At 43.1% G+C, this 12,617-nt stretch overlaps 1 protein-coding gene across 1 annotated transcript in view; it reads left to right on the top strand.

Moving 5' to 3' along the window:
* The window catches only part of LOC100756703 (NACHT, LRR and PYD domains-containing protein 1a-like), a 43,431-nt gene that overhangs the window by 23,650 nt on the left and 7,164 nt on the right, over positions 1 to 12,617 (top strand). Inside the window, exons 9-12 of the mRNA XM_027426858.2 lie at positions 4,391 to 4,490; positions 5,677 to 5,900; positions 11,306 to 11,568; positions 12,029 to 12,154. Coding sequence (XP_027282659.1) covers positions 4,391 to 4,490; positions 5,677 to 5,900; positions 11,306 to 11,568; positions 12,029 to 12,154 — 713 coding nt within the window. The remainder of the gene's footprint in view (positions 1 to 4,390; positions 4,491 to 5,676; positions 5,901 to 11,305; positions 11,569 to 12,028; positions 12,155 to 12,617) is intronic.

Raw genomic sequence — 12,617 nt, 5'->3', positions numbered from 1 at the left:
CCCCTGTTGCTAGGAGTCTTAGCTAATGTCACCCTCATGGAGTTGCTTTAGGTTTCTAGGTCATCCCAGACAAGTCACCAGATTCCAGTTGTCTCTCCCAGTACTGTCTTCCTCCATCTTTCTCCCAACTTATTCCTCCTGTTCCCATTCCTATCCCCCTTACAGGTACCTCCTGCCACCCACTAGCAATGTGCATTCTATTTCCCCTTCACAGGAAGATTGATACACGCCCCCCAACTTGAGCCCTCCTTATTATTTTGTTTCTCTGGGTCTTTGGGTTGTAGCATGGTTCTCCTTTACTTTGCAGCTAATATTCACTTACAAGTGAGTACATACTATATATGTCTTCCTGGGTCTGGATTAGATCACTCAGGATTGTCTTTTTTTTAGTTCCATCGTTTGCCAGCAAGTTTCCTGATGACTGTTTTTAGCAGCTGTGTAATATTCCACTGGGTAATTGTACCACATTTTCTTTATTCATTCTTTTGAAGGACATCTAGATTGTTTCCAGTTTCTGACTACTGTGAATAAAGCTACTATGAACATTGTTGATAAAGTGTCCTTGTGGTATGGTGGCGTGTCCTTAAGGTATATGCCCAAGAGTGGTATAGCTGGGTCTTGAGGTAGATTGATTCTCAGTTTCTGAGAAACCACCATACTGATTTCCAAAATGGCTGTACCAGTTTGCACTCCCACCAGCAGTGGAGGAGGACTCCCCTTGTTCCACATCCTCTCCAACATAAACTGTCAATTGTGTCTTTGATCTTAGCCATTCTAACAGGAATAAAAGGGAATCTCGGTGTCATCTTGATTTTTGTTTCCCTGATGGCTAAGGATATCTTTGTTTCTCAGCCACTTGAGAGTCCTCTGTTGAGAATTCTCTGTCTACATCTGTGTCCCATTTTTAATTGGATTATTTAGTCTGTTGATATATAGTTTCTTGAGTTCTTTATATATTTTGGATATATAAAGAGTGGAATTTGAGGGGCTGGAGAGATGGCTCAAAGGTTAAGAGCACTGACTGCTCTTCCAGAGGTCCTGAGTTCAATTCCCAGCAACCACATGGTGGCTCACAACCATCCATTACGAGATCTGGTGCCCTCTTCTGGTGTGCAGATATACATGGAAGCAGAATGTTGTATACATAATAAATAAATAAAATCTTAAAAAAAAGAGTGGAGTTTGATAAGTGATTTAAGCTTCAGCAATGTTTTTGTTTTACAAATGTAAATGCCCTGGCATTGGGGGCATAGTTGTTCAAAATTGAGATGTCATCCTGGTAGATTTTTTTCTTTAATAAGTATGAAATTTCTTTCTCCATCTCTTTTGATAATTTTGGTTTGAAGTGTATTTTGTTTGATATTAGGACAGCTACATGTTAATGTCTATCTTTGATGTTGAGTTGTGTTTCTTGTATGCAGCACAAAGATGGATCCTGTTTTCATATTCATTCTGTTAGCCTGCGTCTTTTTATTGGCAAATTATGTCCATTGATATTGAGAGATATTAATGACCACCAATTGTTAACTCCTGTTATTATGTTGTTGCTGTTGGTGGTGGTGGTGGTGCTGGTGGTGGCTGTGGTGGTAGTGGTGGTGGTAGCAGTGGTGTGTGGGAGGGGTGTGGGTGTGGGTGTTTCTCTTCTTTAGGTTTTTTGGTGTGACATTATCTATTGCCTGGGTTTTCATGGGTGTATTTAACTTCCTCGGATTGGAGTTTTCCTTCTAGTGCCTTCTGTAGGGCTGGATTGCTGTATAGATATTGTTTAATATCTTGTTTCATCCATCTATAGTGATTGACAGTTTTGCTGGGTATATTAGTCTTGGTTGGTATCCATGGTCTCTCAAAGTCTGCAAGACATCTGTCCAGGCCCTTCTGGCTTTTGGAATCTCTGTTGAGAAGTCAGGTGTAATTCTTATATGTCTGCCTTGGTATGTTTTTGATCTTTTCCCTTGGAGCTTTTAATATTCTTTCTTTGTTCTGATTGTTTTGTGTTTTGATTATTATGTGACACGGGGACTTCCTTTTCTGATTGAATTTATTTGATGTTCTATGGGCTTCTTGTACCTTCATAGGCATGTCCTTGCTTAGGTTAGCAAAATTTTCTTCTATTATTTTGTTAATTATAGTTCCTGGGGTTTTGTGCTGAGATTCTTCTCCTTCTATTCCTATTATTCTTAAGTTTGGTCTTTTCATGGTGTCCCAGATTTTCTGGATGTTTTGTGCTAAGAGTATTTTTAGATTTAACATTTTCTTTGAACAATAAATCCATTTCTTCTATTTTATCATCAGTGCCTGAGATTCTCTCTTCCATCTCTTGTATTCTGTTGGTAATGCTTGCATCTGTAGTTCCTGTTCACTTACCCAGATTTTCCATTTCCTGAATTCCCTCAGTTTATGTTTTCTTTGTTGCTTCTATTTCAATTTTCATGCCATGAACAGTTTCCTTCACCTGATTGTTTTTTTCTTGGCTTTCTTGGCATTTTTGAGGGATTTGTTAATTTCCTCTAATTTTTGGTTGTCTTTTCCTCCATTTCCTTAAGGGACTTTTTCATTTCCTCTTTAAGGACCTCTATCATCTTCATAAAGTTGTGTTTAAGGTTGTTTTCTTGTGCTAAGGCCACGTTGGAATATTCAGGTCTTGCTGTCATAGGATAGCTGGCTTTGGTGGTGCCATATTGCCCTGGCTGTTGTTGATTGTATTTTTACACCGGCATTTGGTCATCTGGGCTTGGGATAATTAGTTCTAGTCCCTGATTTCTGAAATTGTCTTTCTTGGATGGGTATTTTGTTCTTTGGCTTCTGTTTCCTCTTTGGTTTTCTAGTCTTTGTGGCCTAAATTTCTGGGGACTTACATGACCTCTGCTGTAGTTGGGAGTTTCTGTCCAAGTTGGGAGTTAACTTGGCCTTTAGTATAGCAGGAGCCCTGGGGTCTCTGTTCTTCTGATTGCTGTGGTCTGCACCTGTGCAGATAAAGCATGTTCAAGCTGGTGTTGTTTGTGCCTTTTCTGACCAGAGTATCCTACAAAACCAGCTAGGATGGCGTGGGCTGTGGGAAGGGTCTCAGGATGTAAAATGTAAGGCATGGGGCAGTTCCACCTGTAGGCCAGTTACCCACCAGTTCTGGCTGGTGTGGCCTGTGCCTGTGTGGCCTAACATTGAAGCCTGCAAGGAGCTGGGGCAGCATGAGCAGGAGGAAGGATTCTGGGACCAGTTTCTTTTGTTTCTTTTTTTTTTTTTTAGAATTTCATACATGAGTACTATATTTACATCATCTCCACCACGCAATCTGCCCACACCAACAACTTCTGTGTCCTGCTAACAAACTCTCTTAAATCCATGACTTTTTCTTAAATATTATTTAAATATATGTGTGTATGCATATATATATGTATATATATATATATATATATATATATATATATATAATCTGAAGAGTCCTTTTAGTGTTGGTCATGTACATATCTTTCAGGTTTCATACTTGGGATTGAATAACCTATTAGGGAACTCTTGCCTAGGGAAGACTCATTTTGTCCCTGTCCTCAATCTATTAATTGCTTAAAGCTCTTCATTTATGATTGGGGCATTATCAGATGTTTCCCCATCCACATTAGCATGTCAACTAGTGTTGTCATTGAGCAAGTCTTGTTGAGGCAGAGATATTGTTGCTATTCTATGGGTGTGCCATCCCTGTCATATACAGAAAACATTATCTGCAGCAGATGTCCTGGAAGTAGTCATCATTTCTATCCCACTTTCTCTTAGATGGAACACTATGGGCTCTCTACCCACAAGAACACTATCTCTTGCAAGACCTTCCAAATCTAGAACCCAGATGGAACACTGCTTTCTTCTCCCCCTTCCTTGTACAGAGGGATGCTGATGTTCCTTTCTCAAGTCTCTGGCTTACATCAGGCTCTAACCCAGGGTTCCCTGGCTGATTCTGAGATGCTATAGCCTGGAATTCAGATCCCTATCCCTGCTCAAGCATCTTTTGAGTTACATTCTTTTATTGGCTTACCCACTCAAGACATGCTTAAGAAAAACAACATTTGTGGACCATTAAGAAAGAAAACACAGCAGCTGGCTTGGGGACAGGAATTATGGTGGATGGTTGCTCAAAATGCACAGTGGAAGGACAATAAAGCAAAATGCATATATATGTAAGCTGAAAGCATACAGGTAGCCTGAGGAACAGTGATAAAAACTATGGACACACTTCCTGCTAAGACCTAGGCTGGAAAACCTGGAAAAGAGTCAATTACTGGGGAAAGCTGCGGAGATGAGCCTGGACAACACAGAGTGACCACTGCCTGGCCTTTTCTAGATGAGTGGTGCTCACAAATTGCACTACTAAATACCTTTCATCTGTCTTCTCCTGTCTCACCAGGACACAAGCACATGGAAGCACTGGGAACTGAAAATGACTTCTGGGGCCCTGCAGGGCCTGTGGCTACTGAAGTGGTTGACAGAGAGAGGAACCTATACCGGTGAGCAAGCTCTGCCTGGAAAAGATGACCCCCACCCCACCCCCACCCCCCCACCCCACACACCATCCACATTTTTTTACTTAGTCTCTACTCTGTCTCCTCCTCCACTCACTAATGCAGGAGGCAAACTAAGGCAAAGAAGCTTGGAGTGTTATAATAGTAAATGTTTTTTCATAAAAATTTTCAAACATTCACAAAACTGGAAAGCACAAGAACTTCCCTGAATAATGACTCAGCTCCAGCACCATTTCTTCCAAGTCTGTTTCAATTACTCACATTCCTCCCTTGTCATCACTGTCACAGTATTGTGAGTTCAGGACATCAGGTGACTTCACCCACAAACATTTCACTATGCACCCCTGTAGTTAAGACAGAACCTGGTCTTCCATGACCAGCTCACCATTACCCCATCAACAGAGCTGACATGAGTCCTTCATTCCATGTAACCAGTCTATGCTCAACCTTGCTCATTATCTGAAATGTGGACTTTTTATTCATGATGTAAACAGCATCTGCTCACTCATTATATTTGGTTTCTCCTGTCTCTTGGGTTTCCCTTAAATCCCTATGGTCTCTGCACTCCTGCTTCACTAACTGCCACTGTGTACCAAGAACACAATAGGAGCTGAGAACATGAGGATGCATACAGCAGCTCTGGCCTCTAAGAATTATAGTCTCAAGAATAATGAGTGATTATATACACAATTATGGTGTCTTTCATAACCTGCTATCCTCCTCCAACACTGTCACAGTCACTCTATCAGCTGGAAAACTGTCACTTTAACTTCCTCCAACAGAAACTGATAATTGTCCACCTTTCTGTCAACACACACACACACACACACACACACACACACACACACACACACACACACACCTATTTCATCACCCTTATCATCATCTCAGGAATAGCTAACTGCTCCAGGTGTGTGTCACCTGTAGGTTTGCTCTAGATCACTCAGTACTCACAGGTCTATGAGATGGCGTTCTTGCTACCCCATGTACAGATGGGGAAACAGATCTGGGAGTTAAATCACTTACTTAGTGATCTACCTACAGACAGCAGAGGAACCAGAACTCAAAGTCATCTGGCTGAAGTCTATGGTGTCCCCAGCCCTGCACTGGGTCTGCACCCAGCAGATGAGCAGAGCTGGTGTTCACTGGTGTCTGCCTCTTCCTCTTCTAGAGTTCAATTCCCAGTGCCTGGTTCCTACCACTGTCCCAGCATAGGACTCTGCTTTGTGGTGACAAGGGCAGTGACAATCGAGATTGAATTCTGTGCCTGGACCCAATACCTGGACCAGACTCACTTTCGACACAGGCACATGGTGGCTGGGCCTCTGTTTGACATCAAGGCTGAGCAGGGAGCTGTGGCTGCTGTGTACCTTCCTCATTTTGTGGCTCTCCAAGGTAACCAAGGGAAGCATAAGGAGCAGGGTGGTGCTTATGGGAGGACTTGATAGGTCACATAGCAGACTGTAGGATGATGGTGATGAAGAAAGGTCTCATGGCTTCCTCCCTGAGGCAAAGCAGATTATGAAGATGAACACTGAAAGGTTTGTCATCTCTTCTTCTCTAATGTGTCTTCTTTGAAGCACGTGTCTCCCAGCCTTATGACTTTATTTCTGTTTTACCTAAAGGAGTCCCTAAGTGGAAAGTGATGTCCTCAGTAGCAATATTAACTAGTGGTTATTAAGTGCTCTTTACACACCATGTCCTTCAGGGTCCCAGCAGGGAACTGAGAATAAATTGAGCAATTTGAAGAGATTGCCGCAAAGTGACAATAATAAAGTTAACAAGAAACATTTAGTTCCGAGGGTCTACCAACACTGTGAGCCATTACACTCCTATGCACAGGGAGAAAATTATGTCACCAGATTCCATTTAGGAACTGGAGCCACAGAAGGGAGTCTTCCTAAGAAAGGGGGGCTCATAAAGTGTCCCATCCTCAGTCATCGCCAAAGATTCCTTCCGAAGATACTTTAGTAAGTACAAGGTTTCCAGTGAGCCATCTCATAAAGAAAGCCATTACTACAGCCTGTGATCCCAGCTCTCTGGAGGCTTTAGGGGGGAGAATTTAGAATTCAAGAGCAGCCTAGACTACCCACAGCCAGAGTCTGCCTTAAAAAGGAAAAGGCAGCAAGAAGAAAAAGGGAACCAAGGGCTGAACAAGTGACTAGTGACACCGACTTCCTCTCCTGCTCCAAGAAGCACAACAATAGGGCCACCATAGAGACCAGGATAATCCAGCTCACCACAGAAAAAGATGGAGTTTGTACATGGTGATGAAGATAAGGAGTAGGTCCAAGAAGGGTCTTAACTGGGCACATCTGACAGATGAAGAAGTCAAGAAAACTAAAGCAGGAATAGAGGATTCTCCAGCTGATAGGAGAACCATGAAAAGAAAAAAAGCTAAGAATCTCTTAGATTAAAAATATCCATGTATAATAGCAAGCCCAAAGGGGAAAAAAATGAAGATGAAAAAAGAAGCCGGACTCAGTAGAAAAGAACTCTGTCAGGGTCTGTAGCTCAAGGCACTGCCTCCCCAATGGTGACTTCCAATAGTGTACAATGAAGTCAGTCAAACAGCTCTACACAGAGCTCCTGGTCTGCCCAACAACTTGTCCCACTCAAGCTTTTTCTTGCAGGCCACCACCTTTCCTCTTTCTAACTCCCACTCTCCATTCAGAAAATTACAACATGGAAAATGGAAAGTATGTGATTCTTTTACAGTTTACAGAAGGAACAGCATATATAGAAAGGACAGTCACAGGGCCAGGTGGTGTCATATACCTGTGAACTCAAAGTTCTGGAGGCTGAGGAAGGAGGATTATGAATTCTAGCAAGGATATATAGTGAATCCTTGTATCCAAAAAAAAGTAAAAGGAGCAAAGAAATGCATAAATTTACCAAGTCATCTTAGATGCCTCAGAAAATTTCTGATTTCAGCAATGAAAGCTCCAACCACACACACACACACACACACACACACACACACACACACACACACACACAAACAAACACATTCCCAAGTCCTGGGAAGGTCCTGACTAGCATAAACTTACCCTAGCAAGAAGGCAAGAAGGACATTGGAGAGGGACAGCATCTTCAAGGATTCTGTGAAAATTGGCACAGCACAAAGCATGGGTAAGTGCCAGGATCTGGTGCTGGGGCTGAAGATTACTCAGGGAAAGCCGGGGTTTCAAGGCCCAGAACTGTCACAAAGAGGACATTTCAGTGTTGTGTGGTTTCTGTGAAACTATTAGCTGCCATGCCATTGATGGAAATCCTAAGCTGTATCACTTTGTGCAGGAACAATTTCACTGTCTCGTTTCCTGGTGATTATTGATTCCAAAGCAATCACCCAAGAGAAACAGAAATGCTCTCTGCTGAACAAGATACATTGCAACTGTCTGTCATGTTGCAAGTTGGAAGCAAACTCAGACCTGAAAGGACAGGCAAGTGGTGTGTGGCAGAGTGGTGCCTCCGTTAGCAGGGATCACATCAAGCTGACAAGTGACATTCAACATCACCATTCTACCCATTGTCAACTTGACACCCAAGCACGTCACTTTAAATCTTAACATTCCTCCTCGTATCTCCAAAATTTCAGTTTTGTCTCATAATGCAGAGTACACTCCAATTTCAAAGATCCCCAAAGTCCTTAATAATTCCAACAGATTAAAAGTCCACTTCACAACAGAGACTTAACTGTGAGCTCTTAAAAATTACTTGCTTTCAACATACAATGATACAGAATAGACATTGCCATGGCAAGATGGAAGAACCAGGATGTTCTAAGGAATAATCAGACCACAGCAAGACAAAAATCCATCAGCATAAATACCAACTCCTGCAGCTTCAGGCCCAGCTATGAAGTTCATTATGTCATTCACTCGACTCCAAAGGTAGCTCCGCCCCTCCAGTTCTACCACATGAAGCTCACATTACCTCTATTTAGGCTACCTTCCCACTCCTTGCCTAAAACCTTCTTCAGCAGAAAAAGAAAGGGGGTCTGTCTTCTCCAATATCCTAGAATGTCCATTCCAACTTAGGCTATACTTTCAAAGGTTCACAGATGACCTCTCAGGACGTCCTTGCAGGATCTTTGACTCAGGCACATTGCCTGACCTCAGCTGCTACCTGCAACTGTGCAGCATAACTCAGTGACCCATCAATCTAGCATCTGTCATGCCTGAAAAACTATAGGGATGGCACTGCCAAGTTCTGTTGACAGCTTGAGATGTGGCCTGGCCCTTCTGCCCTGGACAGCCGCTGTAAGATGTGCTGACCGTGGAGAAACACTTCCTTGGGTGTTCATATCTGTGGAACAGGGAACACCATCACTTAAGGCTTTCTGCCTTTAACTCAGTTTGGGTCTTCACAAAATGAAGGCTATGAAGAGTGATTATTTTGCTCTTGGGACACCTTTCCTATTGCCACAGTGCAGTGCAGCTTTCCCTCTAGTGATGCCGAGCTCTTTAACAATTAATTACAGCTGATTTTTTTTTTAATCAGACTATTTCCTGTTTTGAAATTTCTCCTGCCTAATTAGTCCTTTATCTTTAAATTCATCTTCATTCACATTCAGGGAATTCACACAATGAAAGTAGATTCTTAGCCAAACCATCGCATGAGTGGATCCTTTTAGGTTCCCAATAGAAACCTGGTGTACTCTATGGGGGTGTCATGAACTGCCTCTGCTGTCACTCTCAGCATTCTTGTCTTCCTGCTTCCACCGGAATGTCCCCATAATCTCTACTCTCAACATGGAAGCGCTTTCTTAGTCCTAAGTACAAAACTCTTCTACATCCCAGCCACAAAACAGTTCCAAAGGCCTAAGAACCACATGATCAGGTTTTTTTTTTTTACAGCAGCTACTCAACTACTATCAATTTTCTGTGCACGTTCATTTCCTTGTATCTCAAGCAAAATACCTGACCAAAGAAACTTAGAGGAAAGATTGACTCTGCCTCACAGTTAAAATATATATATATTTTTTATCATGACATGGAAGTCTGAGGACATAGAGCTAGTGGTGCCTGGTAAACTTGTGTCAACAGAGGGAGCTAAACCACTAAATGATGTGCCCATGTGACCTTCTCCACATTAGACAGCCTGGATCCTAGTGCATGGATCCCACAGAGAGCAGGTCCTCCAAGTCATTGACCCAATCAAGATAATCTCCTTCTATCGTGCCCTGAGGCCTGTATCCAGGTGATTTTAGATTTCATCAAGCTCCCATTTGACATTGGCAATTCCATTGATGCATCCAGTTTGTCTTCAGTGAACAAAGGTGGGTACTCTCCGGTCTCTTTCAAAACAGCAAACTCCATCCTGCAACAAGCACATTTGTGGACACTGCCAACCCCAAGACACTGAAGCTGGTGATGGCAGCACCTCAGAGAACCTACTGGTTGTCCAATTTCTGGCCTTGAGGCTGTGTTCTTTATAGCATCTATGGATGAGACCAACAAGACCCTCCACTCCTCCGCGAATGTTCTCCCAGTAGCTAGCCAGGGACAAAGACAAGGCTGCTCCAATGAGGGGAAGTTGGCATGAGTCACCACTGACAACAGGTCACATTCACCTCCCCTGTGAATTGATGGTAAGGAAATGGTCAGCTGTTCTGCTGTGTTCTCAGTGGGGATTAATTAATAAAACTCATGTGTTTTTGCTCATTTTTTTCTCATAAACATCAAAAGATAAATAAATCTAAAAAGGCATCATGACAAAGACAACTTATAGGAGAAAGATTTGGGGATGATTACAGTTAGGGAGTTAGAGTCCATGACCATCATGGCAGGGAGCATGGAAGAAAGCAGGCAAGCAGGCACGGCACTGGAGCAATAGCTGAGAGCTCTCATCCTTATCTGCAAGGAGGAGGGAGAGAAAGGAAACTGGAAACAGGACAAACTTTAAAACTTCCAAGCCCACCCCAGTGACACACCTACTCCAATAAGGGCATACCTCCTACTCCTTCCCAAACAATTCCACTAATTATGGAGTGTGGTGATATTTTGTTTGTGATCTAACAAATAAAGCTTGCCTGAAGATCATAGTGCAGAGATAACCACACTAGTTAGCCATAGAGGCCAGGCAGTGGTGGTAAACACCTTTAATCCCAGCATTTGGGAGGCAGAGGCAGATGGATATTTGTGAGTTCAAGGCCACCCTGGGCTATTCAAGATTGAATCAGTCTAAAAGAGAAACAGAACCAAGTGGTGATGGCTCACCCCTTCAATCCCAGCACTAGGGACATGGAGACAGGAAGTAATATGGCTGGGCAGAGAGAGGAATATAAAGCAGGAGGAGACAGGAGCTCAGAGAATTCAGTCTGGTTTCATAGAGACAGCATTCAGTCTAAAGATTCATAGAGACAGGATCACCCTTTCGGTCTGAGGATTTGGTAGACAGATCCTCAGAACTAGTGGCTGAGCTGGGCATTGGTGGCACACGCCTTTAATCCCAGCACTCAGGAGGCAGAGGTAGATGGATCTCTGTGAGTTCGAGGCCAGCCTGGTCTCCAGAACGAGTGCCAGGATAGACTCCAAAGCTACACAGAGAAACCCTGTCTCGAAAAACCAAAAAAAAAAAAAAAGTGGCTGGCTTCTCTGCTTCTCTGATCTTTCAGCATTAACCCCTATATCTGACTCTGGGTTTTTATTACTAAGACCAATTAGAGTTAGTGCTACCATGGAGGCCATTCTCACTCAAACCACCACAATCATCCTAAATTGTGGAGTACTATTTCCTAGACAAATGTGGCTCAATGGAAACACTAAATCTACATCTTTGAATCTGTTCTTTCACAGAGGGACAAGTGGACATCTCTTTGTTCTGTGTGGCTCACTTTCAAGAACATGGTATGGTCCTAGAAACTCCAGCCAGGGTGGAGCAGCATTTCGCAGTACTGAAAAACCCAAGCTTCTCCCCAATGGGAGTTCTAGTGAGAATGATCCCTGCTATCCGACACTTTGTTCCCATCACTTCCATCACACTGATCTACTATCACCTCAATCTCAAGGACGTCACCCTTCATCTCTACCTGATCCCCAATGACTGCACCATTCGGAAGGTGACACTGAGGACCACAAAAGTGGGGCCAGGGTGGGCAGACAGAAAACCTGAGATGCAGCTAGTGAGCCCCTTGGAGAGCTTCTTGACTGGTAGTGGGGATACAGTTCAATAAGGGGAACCATGATGTTTATGATTGTGCATTCTCTCTGCCCCCCATACCAGAGTCTCCTACAACTGCCTTTATTGCACTTTTTGCAAACCTCTGCACAGCCTCCTATAGCCTCTTTCCACCCATCAGAAGGACAACTCTCTTCTTCTCTGGCAGAGATCCTGTTTCCACAGTGAACATGACTGAAGCCAAAAATTCAACAGTCTATATGGCAGAACACAAGGCAGAAGGGTTCCCAGGAGGAGTCACCATCCCATCCCAGACAAATGTACCAAACGACCATATCACCTTATTCAGACCAGATGTTATAGCCCAGAAGTCTAGATAATAATTCTGTAATGTTCCCTAGGCCATTGATGATGAAGAAATGAAGTTCCAATTCATGCGAATAAATAAGCCACCCCCACAAGACTCATTTTACATTGGCTCACGCTACATCATTTCTGGTTCTGAGAAACTGGAAATCATGCCAACGGTAAGCATCCAGGTGTTCGCTACCCTTCAAGGTCATATGACAGGCTTGGGGAAACCTATGGGGTAGGTAACAAGGCTTTGTAGCAAGCTGAAACTGGATAGAAAGAAATTGGGACTAGGATGAACACAAATACATCAAAGTTCAGTAGATAGCAAATTAAACGACTACACATGAATATAGAAGGCTTGTAGAAATGAGGAGTTTGATTCAGTGCAGCACAGAGAAGGGTCCAGAACAACATGGTTTAGAGAGCAAGGCCTGACTTAGGCTGTGTGAGCAGGACTTTCAGGCTGAGCTCTCTCACTATCCATGGGTGTTAAGGTTTGAATCTGAAATGTCTTCTGTGGGTATAAATATGTAAACACTTGGTCCCCAGATAGTGGTAATACTTTGGAAGTTTGTGGAAACAAAAGACATGAGGCCTGGCTATCAGAAGCAAGTCATGAATGACAGGTTTTGAGGC

This window comes from Cricetulus griseus, chromosome 7, assembly GCF_003668045.3.
Source record: "Cricetulus griseus strain 17A/GY chromosome 7, alternate assembly CriGri-PICRH-1.0, whole genome shotgun sequence".
Lineage (NCBI taxonomy): Eukaryota > Metazoa > Chordata > Mammalia > Rodentia > Cricetidae > Cricetulus > Cricetulus griseus.
This window is presented reverse-complemented; position numbering and strand designations above follow the sequence as displayed.